We start from the raw sequence: 18,202 nt of genomic DNA, 5'->3' as shown, positions 1-18,202 counted from the left end.
CCAATGCATAAGAGAGCTGGATATACGAGGTCCCACAGGGGAAGTAACAAAAACACAGGCTGCTACCACTTGAACCAGAAGAGATTCTCTATTAGCAGGATAGGGCCTATGACCCATGGCAGAGCGACCTGCATCCCATCCCCTAGGGTGCAAGGTGCACACACTATCAATCTTTCTGATTTTTTTGATGGAGGCCGCAGGGAGACCCAAGTTATCCAAGCACAAGCTCTCTATGCAGATCCTCAACCCATAGTGTGTACCAATGTGCCCCTCCTTTCTTCAAGCAGTGACTGAGGACTCGCAGGCCAGTACAAGTTCTGGTGTGTCTGGTTTTTATCTAGCCCTTTGTGGGATGTTTTGGCATCTGCATCACGCCCTCCATTCCTCTCTTAGCTGTGCCTGGCACACGCAATACCTGTCCCTCTGTGGGCAGCACTCGCTCATCCCACCCACGCGGTAAGTGTCTTGGACACTGCATGTCCCCACCAGGTTTCCTTACTTTCTCTGTGCCCACGTAGGGGAGAATGGCGCACAGGGGGAAATATCTGGCTTTGACCTGCCAGGGCATTGTGATGATTCTCTGCAGGAACTGTTCATAGAGGGGTCTCTCCAGGTCCTCGAAGCGATGGCACTCCAGGCGGTAGATCTCCAAGAGATGTTGAAAGGAGCTATGTATGAACTCTGTCGCCCCTTCCACCTGAACAACCAGAAAAGAAACGCAAACTAAGAAGAGATTCTCCATCATGTCTCACGGGCGGAAATTGTTAGAGGGGCTTTATAACATCCTCCACCCTCCTTTATCTGTCACTAGGGATTGCCTGTCCTGTGGCAAATGATAACCAATATTAAGTAGTCCCATTTTTGCCACCAGCAATGGGGGCAGGGGACCCAACACAGCAGCCTGATGGGGCTTCGTAAAATCGGCCCCACGGTGTCCCCGTTAGGGCTCCTTAATGGCATTTGCCAATGGAAAGCTGTCTTTATGAACCTGACGAGATGGCTTGCTCAGTACGGGACTGCTCAGTGGGAACATGGCTGTTGGAGTCTGGCTCTGCCAAGCTGCAAGACAGCTGGGCTCTCCTCGCAAAGCGCCAGCACTGACCGAACGTCGCGTCAGCCAGGAGGAAAAGGCAATGCCAATGCGCCCAGCCCTATAATGCAAGGTCAGTCGTATCTTAGCAACCCTGCCTAGTTACTGTGCGGTGTATTCTGCTCCCAGTGCATGTGAAATGAGGTAGGGACAGACTAAAATCCGGCCAGGCTGCACTGTGCACTTCTCTTCAAGTGAAAGACGGGGATGATGAGGGGGGAAGAAGGGAAGATTTCTGGATATTTTCTGGCTGCCCTGGAAGAGGGTGTGGCCTGTAGGAGCTATGCCCCCCCAGGCTGGGTGCGTTACCGGGCTTTCTGCATTGTTCCAGATGAACTGGCTCAGTCTGTGGAGCAGTTCAGCGTTCTCAGCCAGCATGCGGCTCTCCTTGACTTTCCAGATCTCGGGCAGACACTCCAGGATACGTTGCAGCCAGAGGGAGAAAACTGAAAGCACAGAACAGACTAGTATAGAGTTCTTCCAGCAGGCAAAACAGCAAAACCTCCCACAGCTCTTCCCAGCTGGAGTGGGCAACCAGGTAGTGGGCAAACGCCTGCCTCTCCGAACACCATTTCCCCTGAGATTTCTCTGTGAATGTACCTTACGCAGCAGGGGCTCAAAGCAAGATTAAGGCAAGCGTGTGCGTTACAGTACGATGGTACTAAGGGGCCCAGGCTGGATTTGATTGGGCTTTAATTTCAGAAATGAGGGAAAGATCACTGCTGGTGGTTCCCCTCCCCTCCCCACCCCAAGGTGCCCTAGATCTCCTCAAGCAGCCGAGTCACTCTTAGAAATTCCCCTTCCCATACAGTATGTCTAAAAGCTATGGGGGTTTGGAGGTTCCTGCTGCAGTGGGTGGCAAACCTTTAAAACCCTCTTGGTGTATATTCGGGGGGGGGGGGGGGGGCAGATCTTTATTACCTTGGAAACGGTAGTAATGATAATCCTTCTGCCCTTCACTCACAGCCCAGACAGCTGGAAACAGCACATCCAGCAAGAGACAAGCCTGCAGAGCATACACCAGTGTTAAGCAATAGCTGTCCGCTGAGCTACCCCTGTATTTGTGGTGTTGGGCTTTTCTTGCTGATTGACAGAAGAGATTCCTAGACACCAGAACTTCAAAGAGGACCTACTAGGTCATAATTAAGGCTAAGATTTGTGTCACGGATATTTTTAGTAAAAGTCAGGGACAGGTCACGGGTAATAAAGAAAAATTCAAGGAAGCCTGTGACCTGTCCCTGACTTTTACTAAAATTATCCATGATAAAATGGGAAGGGGCTGGGCAGCTGTGGGATGGTGGAGAGCTGCGGGGGTCCCCCTGCTCCCCCATGGCAGCTGGGGAGCTGCAGCGGTCTCAAGCGAGGAAGCTTCCATCACCAGAGCCAGGCCGAGCTGCTACAGCAATGGGCACTGTGTAAATACGCTGAGTCAGACAGCCTTTAGCCAGGGCGGTCTCCGCTGAAATCCACGGAGGTTTCCCCACATGCCCCCTAGCTGGGCAGGTTCAGTTCTCTCTTGGACTCCTCCTGCAAAGCTCTTTGCCATGACACCAAGAAACACCGATCTGTTCACGTGCAGTTTTACTCTTTGGCTCTTGAGCCTCTGAACTTTGCCTTCTTACAGCTGATATGGCAGCAGCGGATTGACTAATTACATAGAACGTTCCCCCTCCATCCAGCTAAGGCCCTGGCCACAGCAGGTGAACCAGCAATAGCAACAGTCACGGTGCTGCTAACAGACTCCTAGCATTCTTCTTCTCTTGATTACCCCGTGGTGTGTTCATGCCTATATCCGCTACTGAAGGGGTTACTCACAGCACGGCTTGACTTCCAAGATTCTCCTGGGGAAACAAATCTATCCATACTGATCAGGGAAACAAAGGCCCCCTGGCAACAACTACATTTAAACACAATGCCTGGCGGGAGTGTAAGACCTTTGCCAACTGTCAGGGCTAAACTCGCTGCTGGTGCAGGTTGGTGCAGCTAGATCCAAGTAAATGGAACTGGCTTGCTCAGCAATGAATTAGCGTGCACCTCCCCCTCCCCCCCAGTATCTAAAGCCACCCCAAGTACTTGCTGAGCCAACACCCAGCAACAGGTGAAAGGTTTTTCTAAACCCTTCGCCCAAAGCCCAGTTTGCTTGTCCTCTGCATTCCCCAACAGAATCTCGTTCTAACTTAGAGCTCTCCTACCTGGGGTGGGAAGCTGTCCAGCTGGCAGCTCAGGATCTCCTTCTTGCAGCAAGTTAATAAACCCCTAGTAAGCACCAGTCTCGCTAAGCAGTCTGAACTCAGGACAGACGTCTCCACCTTGAGTTCCCCAAATCTCAGCTCTCCTGGCCCTAGGGAAAATCACCAAGTTAGGACAGAGCAAAGACTTATCCAGACACTGACTTTCAAACCGCAAATCAGCCTTTTGTTTCTCAGGTTAACTTTAGTCCTTCACACCCATTAGTATTAATTGTAGCACAGGTCAGAGCCAGGCACAGCGTGAGCAGACAGCACAGAAATATGGCCCATACAACACAGGGCCTTCCCTGAGCAGACTCTCCCAATCATGCTGAACCTGCCAAATCCAGTGTACGCTGCCTGCTCCAGAGTGGGAGGGGCTCAATCTGCAGAAATAAAAGGTCAGTGCATGTAACCTACTGTGCCGCCTTGCCCCATGGTCCAAGAGCCCCATATCTAGGCTTTGCTGGAGACTTCCTCCCCTTCCTTCACCTGGGAAGGCAGAATGGCCTCTAGGGAATTGTGATCTGTTCCTAGCTCAGCCACTGACTCTGTCACCTTGGGCAGGTCACTTCCCCACCTTTGGAAAGCACCTTGAGATCTAGTGCTAACAAGGATCGTTACTGAAGATCAAGCACGCACCTTGGTCGACTAGCTGGAAAAGAGTCAGCACGGCTCTGGCCCCTCTCTCTGGCTCAGCAGCAGTGTTCACCAACATGCTCACGGCAGTGCCGGCCAGCAGGCGGGCGTCCTTGTTAGCTGTCTGAAGTCACCAGGGAAAAGGAAACTCGCCTTTTAAAAAGCTTGTCTTTACAAAGCCATTTAAACATCACTTACTGCCCTCCCTTCTCCCTGCAAACAAAAGGCACTTACAAAGCCACTGGGGGCTATGCTGCACTTTTGCAGCACATAGGATGGACTGGATCCCTCTCATCACAACTGCCCCCGCTCCACTGCATTCACACTTACGCGGCAGTGTACGTGGACATACTGAAACACGTGTATTACACATGTACAGATGTACGCGTGGGTACGTCTCCAGCTGGAAAAGGCGGAGACACCTATTACCAGCAGCTGTCACCTAGCATGGCACTATCACTGCATTCTATCGTGGCTTCACTTTAGTGCAGTTATTGTTCCCCCTCCACTAACCTCACGGGAGCTGTGAATACTCAGCACCTCTCCGTAGCAGGCAACTTTTGTGTAGGTGCCTATATTTGAAAATGTTGGCCTTATGTTTTCTGCCTCAGTTTCCCCCAGGAAACCGTAAAGTGGGGATAATAAAACTTGCCTCCCTGGCAGGAGTGTTGAGAGGTGAAATTAGATAACGTTTGGAAAGTGCTTTGAACAGGTAAAGCATTATCCTTATTTCGCTAACCGGGGACAACTTCTCCCCTCAGATCCAGGCTGGCCTGGCTTCACGTAGGCTCAAACTCTCTGCAGTAGCTTGGCTGCTGTCTCATCTGGGCCATGGTTGGGTAGCTGCCTGGACTATAATCACCTGCCCCATGACGACTTGCAGCAGAGATCCCAAAATGCTCTGCAGGATTTCACTGTTCTCGGCTTCGCTCCACACCAGAGGCGACACTTCCTTTGACATCGCCTGGAAAAGCTGCAGGCAGGTCTGAGGAAGAAAAAGGATAAAGCGCAACCCTCTGTCACCTGCTAGATCTTTTTCTTAACAGTTCGACAATGCGCCTCTTCCCCCCCCCCCCCCCAACATAGGGGGAACTTTTTCTTCCAACCCCTAAGTCCTGCTGTCTTACGGGGGAGGACACCAAATTCCAATGAATGTTTGGGTTTTTTAACCCCTTCTCTTCCCCTAGTGCTCATGGGAGTTTCAGCATGTTACAGGCATCCAGAGGAGACTATAACCCCCAAGCGATGTGGATCTTACCTTGACCGTGATGTAGCTCCACTCCCCGCTCCTGGCCGTTGGGTCCTGCAGCACCAAATTCAACGTGGCAGCTACACGCAGCAGCAGTGGGGCTAGGCTGAGTCTCCAGTGGTGTCGGCCTAGGCTGCTTTCCTCTATGAATATGGAAACTGTGGATAGGGGGGAGAGGGGCACACAGTGCATCAGATGCCAGGCACTGCAGCCCGAGATGCTGGGTTAAACACCTCAAGAGGTGGCCATCAGCATCTACGTGCACACTGCAGCGAGTTATGATCAAAGAAACTGATCCAGACGCCCACGCTCCAAAAGGGGGCCCTGCTCTTATGCAGGGCTGGGGAACCCCCTGCCAGTTGGTTTGGGTCCCAGGCTTTGAGGCCGTACGTTTGAGTTGAATCCCTCCCTGCAGGGGTGAATATCCCTGCTAACTCTCATGAGCGGAGATTCAGAGATGACTCTTCCCCGGCCGGTGTTGTTAACTCATGAAAAGAGACCGGGAAAGGACACAGCAAACGAAGGGTCTGATCTCTCCATTCTTGGATGGTTATCTGGAGCTGGTGATTCCTAGTGCTCATACCACTTTTCATCATCAACTGCGTGTTCGCTAATTCATTCCCCCCACCCTGGGGAGAGAGGTGAATATAAGGCTCCCTACTGTATGCGTGGGGAAACTGAGGCACCGAAGTGACACGACTTGCAGAAGGCTGCACAGAGTGCGTGTCTTCACGCCCCGATCCTGCTCCTGACCATGCTGGGGATTTGCCCAGAGAAGCTCAGTCCACAGACAGCACCTGGCTTTTGGCGTGGGAGAAGGGCCAGGACATCAGCGACACTTCTGCTCGGCTCGTTCCCCAGTCAGACTGAGTAGCGGACAAAGAGATTCAGGGACTCGTCTGAGGTGGGCCCCATGAATCGGTAGCTCAGCTCATGAGGAGCGTCAGGATGGTCTCAGCTCAGTCTCTTATTAACCACCGAGGCCTCCATTGTGGATATTTGGATTCGTGTGGTTCTGGGGGTTAGTGTCACGGCTTTCAAAGGGGGCAAGGGGAGTCTTTGAGACTGACCTGTCTGGAGGTCTCCTGGAGACAGCACCTGCAGGGAGAAGGAAGCGCAGGCACGTTTAACACTCATGGAGGGCACAGCTGCCGCAGAATCGCTGCTAGAGGGACGCAGTGTGTGCTAGGAGAGGTCTGAGGGGTAATTAGAACCCGAGCAAAGCGTCTGCCAGCTGAACTTAGACTCAAGCCTTCCCCCCAAACCACAGCGCAGTTTCCCCTACCCAGGGCAGCACAGCCAGTGGGCCAGACAGATCAGCGGGGCAGGGCTGAGACCCTCCGTTTGTCTCTGCGGTCCCGGGCCAGTGCGGCTGGGTGTTCTGCGGGAGCAGAGCTGACATACTCACCCCTAAGGGAACAAACTAATACACTTCAGTCAACTCCCTGAACTGTCAGACTCTCTGCTTTCTCCCCTGCGCTGATGATGAACAGGGGGTTGTTTGTAAACAGCTTCCTCCTTTAGAATCTGCCTCTTCTTCCTGCCAAGTTCTCTTTGGCGTGGTACAGATCACAAAGACTTGCCATGTTACAATTCACTACCTAGGGGACCACCAACCCAGCATTGGGCTGAAACACCGCCAGCCAGAGAGCAGGAGTCTGACTGTACCGAAGGCTGTTTTTATTTACACACAAAGATCTGGTGAACCCGCAATCCTCGGACAGGGAACAAAAAGCACCTCCAGGCCAGGTACCGTGGAATGTGCTAACACGGTCTCATTGTACAGGAGCTTTAAAATACTATGGGAGTAAATACAGGGGTCCTAGTCAGCCTGAACTGGGCCTTTCCTGCCATATCGCCATCCCCAGATCCAATGCTGCCCTTTGCACTAAGGCTCTAATCCTGCAATGCTATCTACTAGCTCAGACCCGCTGACGTCAACAGGACTCCGCACAGGCCTAGGGGTCCAAGCTGATGGATCCTGATGCGGGATCAGGGCCTCCCTTTGTCTTCTGTGCTGCTCTAAAGAGAACTGAGTTCCTCTCACCTGTTTGTACTCGGTCAGGCTGCTCATTAACTTATTCACTTCCTCAGCAACCAGGGATTCTTTACCTTCCGACAACTTCGTAACAATCTGGGGGGAAAGGAAACCTCGAATGGTCCAGGTGTTCCAGGATCGTGCACAAATACCCAGACCAAGATGGGTCTGTCTACACTGCAGCTGGCAGAGAGCCTCCCAGCCTACCTGGATGGACTCACGCTAGCTCAGCTGGAGCGAGCTCGCTAAAAATAGCAGTGTGGACATTGTGGCTCTGGCGGCGGGCTGGGCCACCTAACGCCCTGGACCGGAGACCAGGTGGCTATCCCGAGTCTCCAGCAGAGCCACAGCATCCACCTGGATATTTTTAGTGAGCTAGCTAGTACCTGGCTGGCTCCCAGCTGCAGTGTAGACATACTCTGTGTGCTCTCAATTAGGTAGATAATATGCTATTGAACCCAGAATTAGGATTTAGACACAACAGACCTTTCCCAAAGAGACAAGTACAGCCTCTTGAGTAAATGATGTGTGATTAAAACTAGCTGTGAACGTCTAAAAATGCACAACAACAAAAAGGTAGGAATTTCAGAAAAAGAATCCATTTAATAAACGCGTTCATGTTGTCAAGCACTGTGCCAGATATGGAAAGTTAACGCTAACAGTCTGTCTAATGTCAGCAGGGTTTTCTATTAAATAGCTAAAATCCGCGTTAGTGTTTATTTTCAGTCAAGGGCACAAGTTACAACATTTGGCTAGAGCTCTAAACTTCCCCAGAGCTCAGGAGCACTGGGACCTGGGATTTTAGTTCAGGCCCCTCTCTGGGTTTGTCTACACGGCCCTGCAGATTGGACTACGGATAGGCACATGGCAGCGCGCACACCGAAGTCCTTCAAAGAGGACTACGTTAATGCGAACCAGGTACCTTTTAGTCTGTGTCCGCAGCATCCACAGGGGGCACTTACAGCATCGCACTATGGTGCGCACTGCAATTCGCCTCTCCAGACTACAGGGCCATGTAGCCATAGCCTCTGTTCTGCCTTTTTTTTAATATGTATTTATTCTCTTACATAATGAAAGAGCTGAAGAAGAGGTCGGTATAGCTCAAAAGCTTCTCTCTTTCACCATCCGAAGTGGGTCCAGTAAAAGATATTACACCTCTACCCTGATACAATGCTGTCCTCGGGAGCCAAAAAATCTTACTGAGTTATAGGTGAAACCGCTGTGATAGACCCAGGCCAGCTGGGTACAGCAGAAGGCAGATATACTGGCCACTGGATTAACAGTTTTCTGTTCCCTGACTGACCAGAGCAGGGGCTGCTCCAGGCTAATGAGAACATCTGACTCCAATTAACCCGCAAAGAGTCAGGTGAGGCCATTAAGCTAATGTGACCACCTGACTCTAATTAAGGCCCCGCTGATGCTATAAAAAGGGCTCACTCCAGTCATGCAGAGGAGAGCCAGGGGAGAGGAAGTGTGGCTGAAGGATTGGTTAATGAAGACACCCTCAAGTTATTGATAAGGGAGCCCTAAGGTAAGAGTGAAGAAGGGAGAAGCAGGAGAGCTGTGGGGAAGTGGCCCAGGGAAACGTAGCAACTCTGGCAGTGAAAGGTTGGCTGCCAACAGCTGCTACCATTAGGGTCCCTGGGCCAGAACCCGGAGTAGAGGGCGGGCCTGGGTTCCCCCCAACCCACCACTACAGGAACACCTCCTGGGAGGGGAAGTCAGGACAGGAGTATAACTGTTCTAAAACAAGCCCTAGGGACAACAGAGACTGTGGGAATTCTCTCACCAACCTCCTTGCTGGCTTATGATGAAAAGGGCTCAGTAGACTGTAACCCTGGCCCTAGAGAGAGAAGGGCTACGTGGAGGGTCACAGAGAGCCACTGAGGCTAGCATATACCACCTAGAAGCGCAGGACCCACGGGGACAAAGTCAGAGCTCTGCCACACCGTGTTATATTGAACTTGCTTTGATCCGCTGGAGTGTACAGCGCGAATTCATGTTATATCAGGTCGCGTTATATCAGGGTAGAGGTGTACCTCTCCCACCTTGTCTCCATAATGAAAGAGACCGGACAGAACGGTGATTCTCCACTTGCTGGCTCTCCTCCTTATGTCTAGCTGCTAAACTCCCAGATTTTGAAGGCCAGACAGGCATCATGATGATTATCTAGTCTGAGCTCTTATGTAACACAGGCCAGAGAATTTCACCCGGTAATTAAAGCACTGAGCTCAATCACCTGTGATTAAATGACATTACTAAGTTAAAAACAAATGAAATACTTTCCCTACTATTCACTTTCCACATAGCAACAGCTGTAGGAGTTGCCACCAAATGTTCTTTGATTGCAAATGGAAGGTGGGGTAGTCTGCACAGTCGTGAATGGGAAGGTGGGGTGGCCAGTGCAGTTGTGAATGGGGAGAGAGGTGTCCAGGAGCCAATGTGGTCTATGTTCCTAGAGCCCTAGTACAAAAGTCAAGTGTAGGTAGCTAAGCAAAGGGCCAAGCCTCTGTTTTTATTCTTGGTTTTCCTAGAAGGAAGGCACAAGCTGAAACCTTTACTCCCAGGGAAACTCAGTTAAGATTCAACATCTAGTTTGCAGTAAGGTTCTTTGTGTAGACTAAGGCACAAGATCACCCCGTAAGTGAATGGTCCAGGCAGGTCTCAGTCTCAGTTCTGAGTGGCAGGAGCCCAGGCGTCTATTCCTAGCTCTGACTTGCTGTGGGACCTTGGGTAAGTCACTTAACATTGCTATAGTTCTGTTTCCTCAGCTGAAAAATGGGGATCATAACACCTGTCTACCTAACGCTCTTGTGAGCATCCCTGACTTTACAGCTACGTCTACACTCCAATTAAAAATCCATGGCTAGCCCATGCCAGCTGACTCAGGCTCCCGGGCTGTTTAATTGCGGTGTACACGTTTGGGCTGGAGCCCAGGCTCTGGGATCCTGCAAGGTAGGAGGGTCCCAGAGCTCAGGCTGCAGCCTAAACCCCAACTTCTACACTGCAGTTAAACAGCCCGGCAGCCCAGCCCGAGTCAGCTGCATGGGCTAGCCCCGGGGTGTCTAACTGCAGTGTGGCCACCCCTTCTGAGTCATGGATAACAGGTGCTGTAGAGGCACTGAGTGTTTATTATTTTGCAGACGCCCCTGCAAACAATGGAAGTGACTGTTGTAGAGCAAACCGTGGCATAGCATTGCAGCCTGACCCCCCAGATGAATGGAGCGGCCGCTATATAACACGATTTACCTGCTCAAGCTTATGGAAGGAGCTGGAACTGCTGGTCGTCTCCAATTGGAAAGCAAGCACGCAGCGCACTAAGGGAAGCACGTCGGCATCGTCTAGCTCCCATAACCCCTTGCTCAGCTCCTGAAAGAGCAGAAGAGCCTCCTCCAGATTTTTATCTTTACACCTCTTCACAGAACCCCTGGAAAAATTAAACACGGGATTGTCATGTTAACGCTGACTTGTTCCAAACACCTCCAACTGAGAGAGGGAAAGAGTTCAGACTGCAGCTATGGTCAGTAGTCACGGAGCGGGACAGGGAAAACTGCCTGGCTTTTGCTTAGCACCCATCCCGATAGTATGTATAGCGCGCATGTTTAAATTCTATTTATTCATTTAAACCTATCGGTCTAGATTTTCATAAGTGACTAGTGATTTATAGGTTCTTCACTTGTTTCCTCACCAAAGCCATCTGGTGTTCCACCATCTGCTTTAAAAGATACTAACACGTATATAAAGGCTGGGGCCAAGGTTGGTAAAAATAAAATAATTCTGCAAAATCTCTAGATAAGAAGCAGAAGAAGGGAGGTAGAATAAGATCAGACTGGCCCTGTGTAATGTAAATCCAGCACTGGAAAAGGGTCAGGGCCCAATGTCACTGAATAGAAGAGAATTAGTTAAATTTAATTCTGCTTTATCGCACCAGCCTTGTAAAGCAAAAATCAACCAAACTCCCCATATAACCAAAGATACAAATATATAAACCAAGCCGCATCTCCAGCATGAACACAGCAAGGAACCTCATGGGGGAGAGGAGAGTGACTCCCCTCATAAAGTACCCCCTTATCCTGGGCTTGGATCCACAGATGGGCAGCACCCTACAGCAAGACTGATTTCGGCAGGAATCTGCGGACCCACTTGCAGGCTGGAAGTCTGCGTTAGAAACAGGTCAATATCTGAAACAGAATGACGTGCCACAGTGGAAATGAGCAGTTGCAGGCTGAAAACTAGCATCGTTTTGCTTTGCGTAAGGCGGTGTCTATGGCCCAAATGCAGGACTTTAGCTGGGTGCTGCTGGCTCTACGCTCGCCAGTCAGAATCAGGGATAACAATGCTTAGTTGGAGGTGGGAGAGAGGGAAAGTGAAAGAGGAGTAAAACTGATTGAAAGAATTACCCTCTCTCCCTACAGAACTAGTTTAGCCAAGACATCCATGTGTCCCTTTTAGTTGCCTGCACACTGAATATTCCTTGACTTGCTTTCAGTCCTTGCATTACTGTCATTTGCAGCTCTCTGTCTCAGCTGTCACACAGCGGGTTAGTGCAGGTAGTTTTTACACCTCTGAAGACCTGGCCTGGGTACAAGTCTGATTAAAACGCTACGTGCAACGAATTTGGTTTCAAACTAACGACTGCCTGTTCACATCCCCCACACACATGGACAGGAAGTCTGTGCAGTGAGGAGACAAGGGGGCTGCGGGTCAAAACGAGAGGCTAGGGCCCAGCAAGTCAGTGCAGAGGTGTGCTGGCAGTGGTGGTGAAATGCAGGGGGTGCGGAGGCTCAGGATTGAAACGCAGTGGCAGAGAGTCCAAAACTGGAATCGCCTGACTGTGCTGTAGGTCAGAAGAGAAGTGAACTTTGTACTCAGCCTCGCACAACACCCACCCGCGCTGCTCAGTTCTAGCCAGGCCCTCACTTTCAGGAACGCTAGTGTTTAACCCACATTTACCCAGCTCCTAAAAACAAGGAGAAGTGTTGAACTGGCAGCTCCTTGAGGCAGACACTGTTTTTCTGTTCTATGTTTGTCAGTGCCTAGCAAAAGGGGGTCCAGGGGCATGCCTCCACCACCCAAACACTACAGTAATACAAACAATTAACCCTGAAGAATGGTTACAGAACGAACACTTTTGATCCTTAAAGGGAAGTTACATTTGGCCTTGAAGTTAAACCTGGTAGAAACTTTCCCACCATGAAAACAATCCACTGAAATCCCTTTTTCTCAAGGAAATAGACGCCCGCTCAGTGTGCAGCCCAAACACGGGAGCAATGAAACCTGACAGCCAGAGCGACACTAATCCAAAGTGAGACCGATTCCACTGACCCTTCCTGGTCCCCGCTGCCAGCACTGCACGGAGTGGGGACAGCGCGTCAAAGGGGACAACAAGCGGAATGTCAAGACAGACTCACCCACGCTGTGTTAGTAAAGCAGGTAACACCCCAGCTTCTTATCACATGAGTTTGGTTTTCAATTGAGTGTCTCTTTAAGCTGCCATGAACCAGTCACCGGGGGCCAAACTGTCACAGGTCATTGCCCGGCGACAGGAGAGCCCCCGGCCCCACCTTCGCTGTGCAACCTGGGCAGAAGCCCAAGCGCTGGGGGGCACAGAAGGGAGCGGGCAGGGCGCCCGGGTGCAGAGCGGAGAGGGGCAGGGACCAGGGCGGGACCGCCGGCAAGGGGCGCAGGCCCCGTCCCGGCTTCTGCCCCCGGCCACCTCCCGGGAGCGTCAGCACCATGCGGGGGAGATGCTCTCCAATGCCCCCCGTGGCAGGAGGGGGTTACCTGCCCCACGGGTCCCCCCAGGAGCTGGCCTCCTGCAGCCGGGGCCGGCCGGGGCCCGAAGGGGGCGCCCAGCACTCACCCTGCGAACTGCTCCAGCTTCTCCAGGAAGGCGAGCACGGCCCGGCAGAGATCCTGCAGCGGCTCCCTCCGCCCGAGCCCCCGGTAGAAGGCGAGGCAGGCCTGGGCCTCCTGCGCCGAGCCCATGGCTCACGGAGCGGCCCGGGGAGGGCGGCCGGGAAGCGAGCCAGGCTGCCCCGGGGATCGAGCGCAGCACGTGGGCTTGGCAGCTCCGCGCCGGGGCCGCGCTCAGCTGGGGCGGCCACCATAGAGTCGGGCGCAGACTGGGCCGGGCCGCCTGGCTGCGGCCGTCACGGGAAGCCTCTGCCCAGCGGGCGCGCCAGCCCCATCTAGTGCCACAGGGGGTCCGCACAACCAGCTCCCGCTCCCAATGCCCGACTCCGGGGGCACTGCGCATGCGCACCCGCACTGCGCATGCCCAGTAACCTTCGCTGTTGCCTCTGCCCTCACTTCTACTTACCACTTGCTGCCTGCTCTGTGGAGGGGTTTAAAAGCAGGGGGGGGGGGGGGGATCGCAGAGGGGGGGCTGTCAGGGTCTGAGCAGGGGGCAGAAATTTACTGGCGGGGGGGGGGATCAAGCTATGTAGGTAGCGGCAGAAGAGGGGCTGAAGGCGGAAAATCGGGGGTGGGGGGTGGTAGCCGGGGTTAAGCCCCGGGGGGGTGGGGGGAGGGAGACGCTGCCAGACCCTGTGCGGGGACAAAACTCCCGTTTAGGGAGGGGGAGAGGGGGGAACAGTGACCCCGTGGGATGAGCCACCCGCTGTGCTCGCAGATCTAGGGGTGTGGGGGGGGGGCAGAGGCTGGTTTCGTTGTGCTCACAGGACGCTGCATGTCAGCCCCGGAGCAGAGGGCGGGTTCCTGGGGCTGGGGTCTTAAGGGCACAGGCAGCCCAATTCTTAGGCTACGTCTTCACTACAGGGGGGGGGTCGATTTAAGATACGCAAATTCAGCTACGCGAATAGCGTAGCTGAATTCGATGTATCGCAGCCGACTTACCCCGCTGTAAGGACGATGGCAAAATTGACCTCCGCGGCTTCCCATCGACGGCGCTTACTCCCACCTCCACTGGTGGAGTAAGAGCGTCGATTCGGGGATCGATTGTCGCGTCCCGACGAGACGCGATCATTCGATCCCCGAGAGGTCGATTTCTACCTGCCGATTCAGGCGGGTAGTGTAGACCTAGCCTTAGGCTTGGTCTACACTAACCCCCCAATTCGAACTAAGGTACGCAACTTCAGCTACGTGAATAACGTAGCTGAAGTCGACGTACCTTAGTTCGAACTTACCGCGGTCCAGACGCGGCAGGCAGGCTCCCCCGTCGACTCCGCGTACTCCTTGCGCCGAGCAGGATTACCGGAGTCGACGGCGAGCACTTCTGGGTTCGATTTATCGCGTCCAGACAAGACGCGATAAATCGAACCCAGAAGTTCGATTGCCTGCCGCCGAACCAGCACGGTAAGTATAGACAAGCCCTTAGACTGTCAAAGCTTAGACACCGCAGCTCCTCTCTATCGTATACAAGTGTTGCAGGGCTACGTTACTGCTCCAGCCAGGAGACTGAATGCGGGGAAATATTGTACAGACACTCCCTCCCTCAAACGCCGCATCTCACATTTTGAATATGTAAAAGTGTCTTCTATCAGTTTCTATGTCTATATGAAATCACTGCAGCTCCTTTCTCTTATATAAGTGCTGAGTTGCTAACTCCCTCCCAGAGCCCAGATGTCTGCACCCCCTCCTGCCCCAGATCAGAGCCTGCACCCCTCACCCAGCTCGGCTCGGCTCCCACCTGCTGCAGCCACCGCTGGAGAATTCCGTGGGCGCAGCTCCGCGGCTGGGACCCTGTTTCTGCTCCTCTTTGCACTGCTTGGCTGTGGTCCCCGTCATGCCTGTTCCTTCCTGGGCTCCCCTGACATCTGCTGTGTGGTTGGGGGGCCTGGCTGCACTCGGGCAGTGGTTTTCAACCTGTGGTCCCCGGGGGCCCACGGACTATGCCTCAGGTTTCCAAGGGGTCCGCACCTCCATTTGAAATTTCTTAGGGGTCCGCAAATGAAAAAAGGTTGACAACCGCTGAATTAGGAGAATTGGAAAAAAAACATGTTACCTAATGGGCTTTAAAATGTGGAGGGGGGCAAGCTGTGTCTGAACACCACTTACCCGGTTTGGGGTTTTAACACATGTGAAAACACAACTTGCTCTATCCGGACTAGGATTTTAAAGCACATTGGTTAACATGGATTTAAAAAAAACCACATTTTATCCTAGTCTAGACAGTCCCTTAATGGGAAAAAGACAGGGATCCTGATATAAGTCAGTGCAGGTAAAATTACGGTGCTTTGCAGTAGGGAGGAGCCTGTAGGCTGAGATACTTTCACAAAGCTTTTAATATTGTGCGGGCACCAGAAATATTTCCCAGCGGGTTGTTTGCGGGAGTTTGTGCTATCATTGCATGTCGAGTGTGAGCCTTTTTCTTAAGGACCAAGAGCGCAGCGGGGTGGTGAAAGAGCAGCAAATGCCATTAAAAAGAAAATTGTAGAAGCTGCCCATTCTGCAAAATACTTTTCAATAATACTGGACTGTACACCAGATGTGAGTCATGTTGAACAAATGACGATCATTCGTTTTGTGGATATGGAAAAGTCTGCAGATGAAGATAATGTTGAAGTGCTCATAAAGGAACATTTTTTGGGTTTCGTACCAATGAAGGAGACAACTGGAGCAGTTATGACTGAAACTCTTCTACAAGAGCTTGAAACAATGTCATTATCTGTTGAAAACTTACATGGCCAAGGCTATGATAATGGGAGTAATATGAAGGGTAAAGGAGAATGATGGAAATCAATCCTAGGGCCTTTTTCTTTCCTTGCAGTGCGCATTCTCTGAATTTGGTTGTCAATGATGCTGTTCGGAGGCAAGCAGTTTCTTTGACCAGGTGCAATGTGTTTATGTATTTTTCTCAGGCTCAACACACCATTGGGAGATTCTGACTCGCCATGTGAATTCTCTAACTGTGAAACCACTTAGTCAGACAAGATGGGAGAGTCGCATTGATGCTTTGAAGCCTCTTTGCTATGAACTTGGAAACATTTATGATGCCCTAATTGAAATTTCTGATGATACTACCTATACTGGATCATCTGGCAATATGGCACGTTCAAATGCAGAAGCTCTTGCAAATGGCCTTTCAAAGTTTAAATTTGTGATTTCACTCATTTTTGCGGTATAATATCTTTTTCGAGATTAACCTCACTAGTAAGCAGCTTCAGGAAACGAACCTGAACATACATTCTGCTATTCAAAAACTGCAGCAAACTAAAAATATTCTGGAGGCATTCAGAAGTAATGAAGGGTTCGAAAGAACACTGGTAGATTCTCTCGAGCTTGCTGGAGAAATCGATTTCCGACAGAATTTGAATCAGAGCCGGTTTGCATTTGGCAAAAGAAACAGCAGTTTTCATATGAAGGACAAGACACACCCATTCAGAACCCAAAACAAAGGTTCGAAGTGAATTTCTACTTCGCAGCCCTTGATACTGCTATTCACTCGGTTGAGGAAAGATTTCAACAGATGCAGCAGCTAGAGTCAGTATTTGGCTTTCTATATGATATCCACAGCTTGCAAAAGAAAATAGCAAAACAGATAAGAGAATTTTGCATAAAACTGGAGTTGGCGTTGACTCATGAAAATTCAAAAGACATTGATGCTACAGATTTGTGTAGTGAGCTTCAGGCTTTTTCAAGACGACTTAAGAAACATTCCACTCCTGAAGAAGTACTGAAGTTTGTTTGTGAAAATAAACTCACAGACAGTTTTCCAAACATTTGTATAGTTTACGCATTCTTTTAACTTTGGCAGTTTCCGTAGCTAATGGGGAACGTAGCCTCTCCAAGTTAAAATTGATAAAAACATATCTGCGTTCAACAATGGTACAAGAGACACTTGTTGGACTTGCCACAATGTCAATAGAGCATGAAATAGCTGGAAAACTGGATCTAAAAGAACTAGTGACTGAATTTTCAAAACTTAAAGAAAAGTCATGTTTTAAGAGCACAGAGTGTTTTTTATTTGGAGTGTTTTGTAAATACAGGTTAAAGTTCATTGAAGAGTTTTCTTATTTCTATATTGGATGTTGTGGTTATGGCTGTTAAAGCAGGATAGCATAATGGATGATTTTGGATTTGTAATAATAAAATTTATAATTAACATTTTTAATGCATTTTTATTTGAAATTGGACTGAAATATCATCTAGCTGTCGTGTACAAATCTATTCTGAAAATTTCGTGTCTCTATTTTATCTGATCTCAGAAACATTGGTTGGACGGATGGACAGACAAACCGAATAATTAAGCCTCTGTTTAAAAAAAACGCTTACAAAACATTAAAAGAAAAAAAGGGACAAAATGTTTCCCAGTTTACCAAAAACCTCAGCCTAGATCTGCCCTGGGGGTTTGGGGGCGGGGGGCGCCGATTGCATGGTTCACCTAGGGCGCCAGTTGCTGGCAGCTAGTCTAGGGTTGCCCTGGGGCAAATACTACCCATCTCAAAATGCAAGAAGTAGAGAGTAATGCCATACTGTGCCTTCTCTCTCACACACAACAGCACACCATAAGAAAATAAATAGTAATTGACAACAGTCACCAAGCCGAGATCCAGACAATACCCCTTAACATGGAAAAGCCTATGGAAGCTGCCACCTCAGATTTCTGCTGCTCAGTTGGGAACCAGTTTGGTGATGAGAAATCCATCAAAACGGGTGGTGTTGTGGGACCTGGAGGATCTTTTGCAGGGATTACTGATCAAGGTGGCCAATATTCCTGAGATCACTAATGTATTTAAATAGTTGGGTTTCCCATATGGCGGTGGAGTCACTAAAGGAACTAGTTTTCCCATTCTGTCCTCCCTGTCAGGCACAAAAATACTTTAACAGGACGGGGTACTATTATTTGGTGTTCCAGACCTTAATTGATCATCACAAGAAGTTGATGGACATCTGCCATGTGGCCTGGAAAAGTCCGTGATGTGAGAACTTTTAAGATCTTTAGGTTCTTCCAGAGAGGACAGAATGAAACACAATAGTGACATTGATGGTGGGCA

The 18,202-nt window shown here is 50.6% G+C and overlaps 1 protein-coding gene across 1 annotated transcript in view; it reads right to left on the bottom strand.

Annotated features, from left to right (window-relative positions):
- Positions 1-13,232, bottom strand: part of LOC135890331 (tRNA (32-2'-O)-methyltransferase regulator THADA-like) — a 39,175-nt gene extending 25,943 nt beyond the window's left edge. Inside the window, exons 1-11 of the mRNA XM_065417697.1 lie at positions 13,108-13,232; positions 10,494-10,671; positions 7,254-7,340; positions 6,277-6,304; positions 5,216-5,364; positions 4,820-4,942; positions 3,961-4,081; positions 3,283-3,431; positions 2,012-2,096; positions 1,400-1,536; positions 500-697 (exon numbers count right to left, since the gene is read on the bottom strand). Coding sequence (XP_065273769.1) covers positions 500-697; positions 1,400-1,536; positions 2,012-2,096; positions 3,283-3,431; positions 3,961-4,081; positions 4,820-4,942; positions 5,216-5,364; positions 6,277-6,304; positions 7,254-7,340; positions 10,494-10,671; positions 13,108-13,232 — 1,380 coding nt within the window. The remainder of the gene's footprint in view (positions 1-499; positions 698-1,399; positions 1,537-2,011; positions 2,097-3,282; positions 3,432-3,960; positions 4,082-4,819; positions 4,943-5,215; positions 5,365-6,276; positions 6,305-7,253; positions 7,341-10,493; positions 10,672-13,107) is intronic.
- Positions 13,233-18,202: the final 4,970 nt, after the last annotated feature.

The sequence above is a fragment of the Emys orbicularis genome, chromosome 16 (genome assembly GCF_028017835.1).
Source record: "Emys orbicularis isolate rEmyOrb1 chromosome 16, rEmyOrb1.hap1, whole genome shotgun sequence".
NCBI lineage: Eukaryota > Metazoa > Chordata > Testudines > Emydidae > Emys > Emys orbicularis.
The sequence above is the reverse complement of the archived record's forward strand: the minus strand, read 5'-3'. Positions and strand labels throughout refer to the sequence as shown.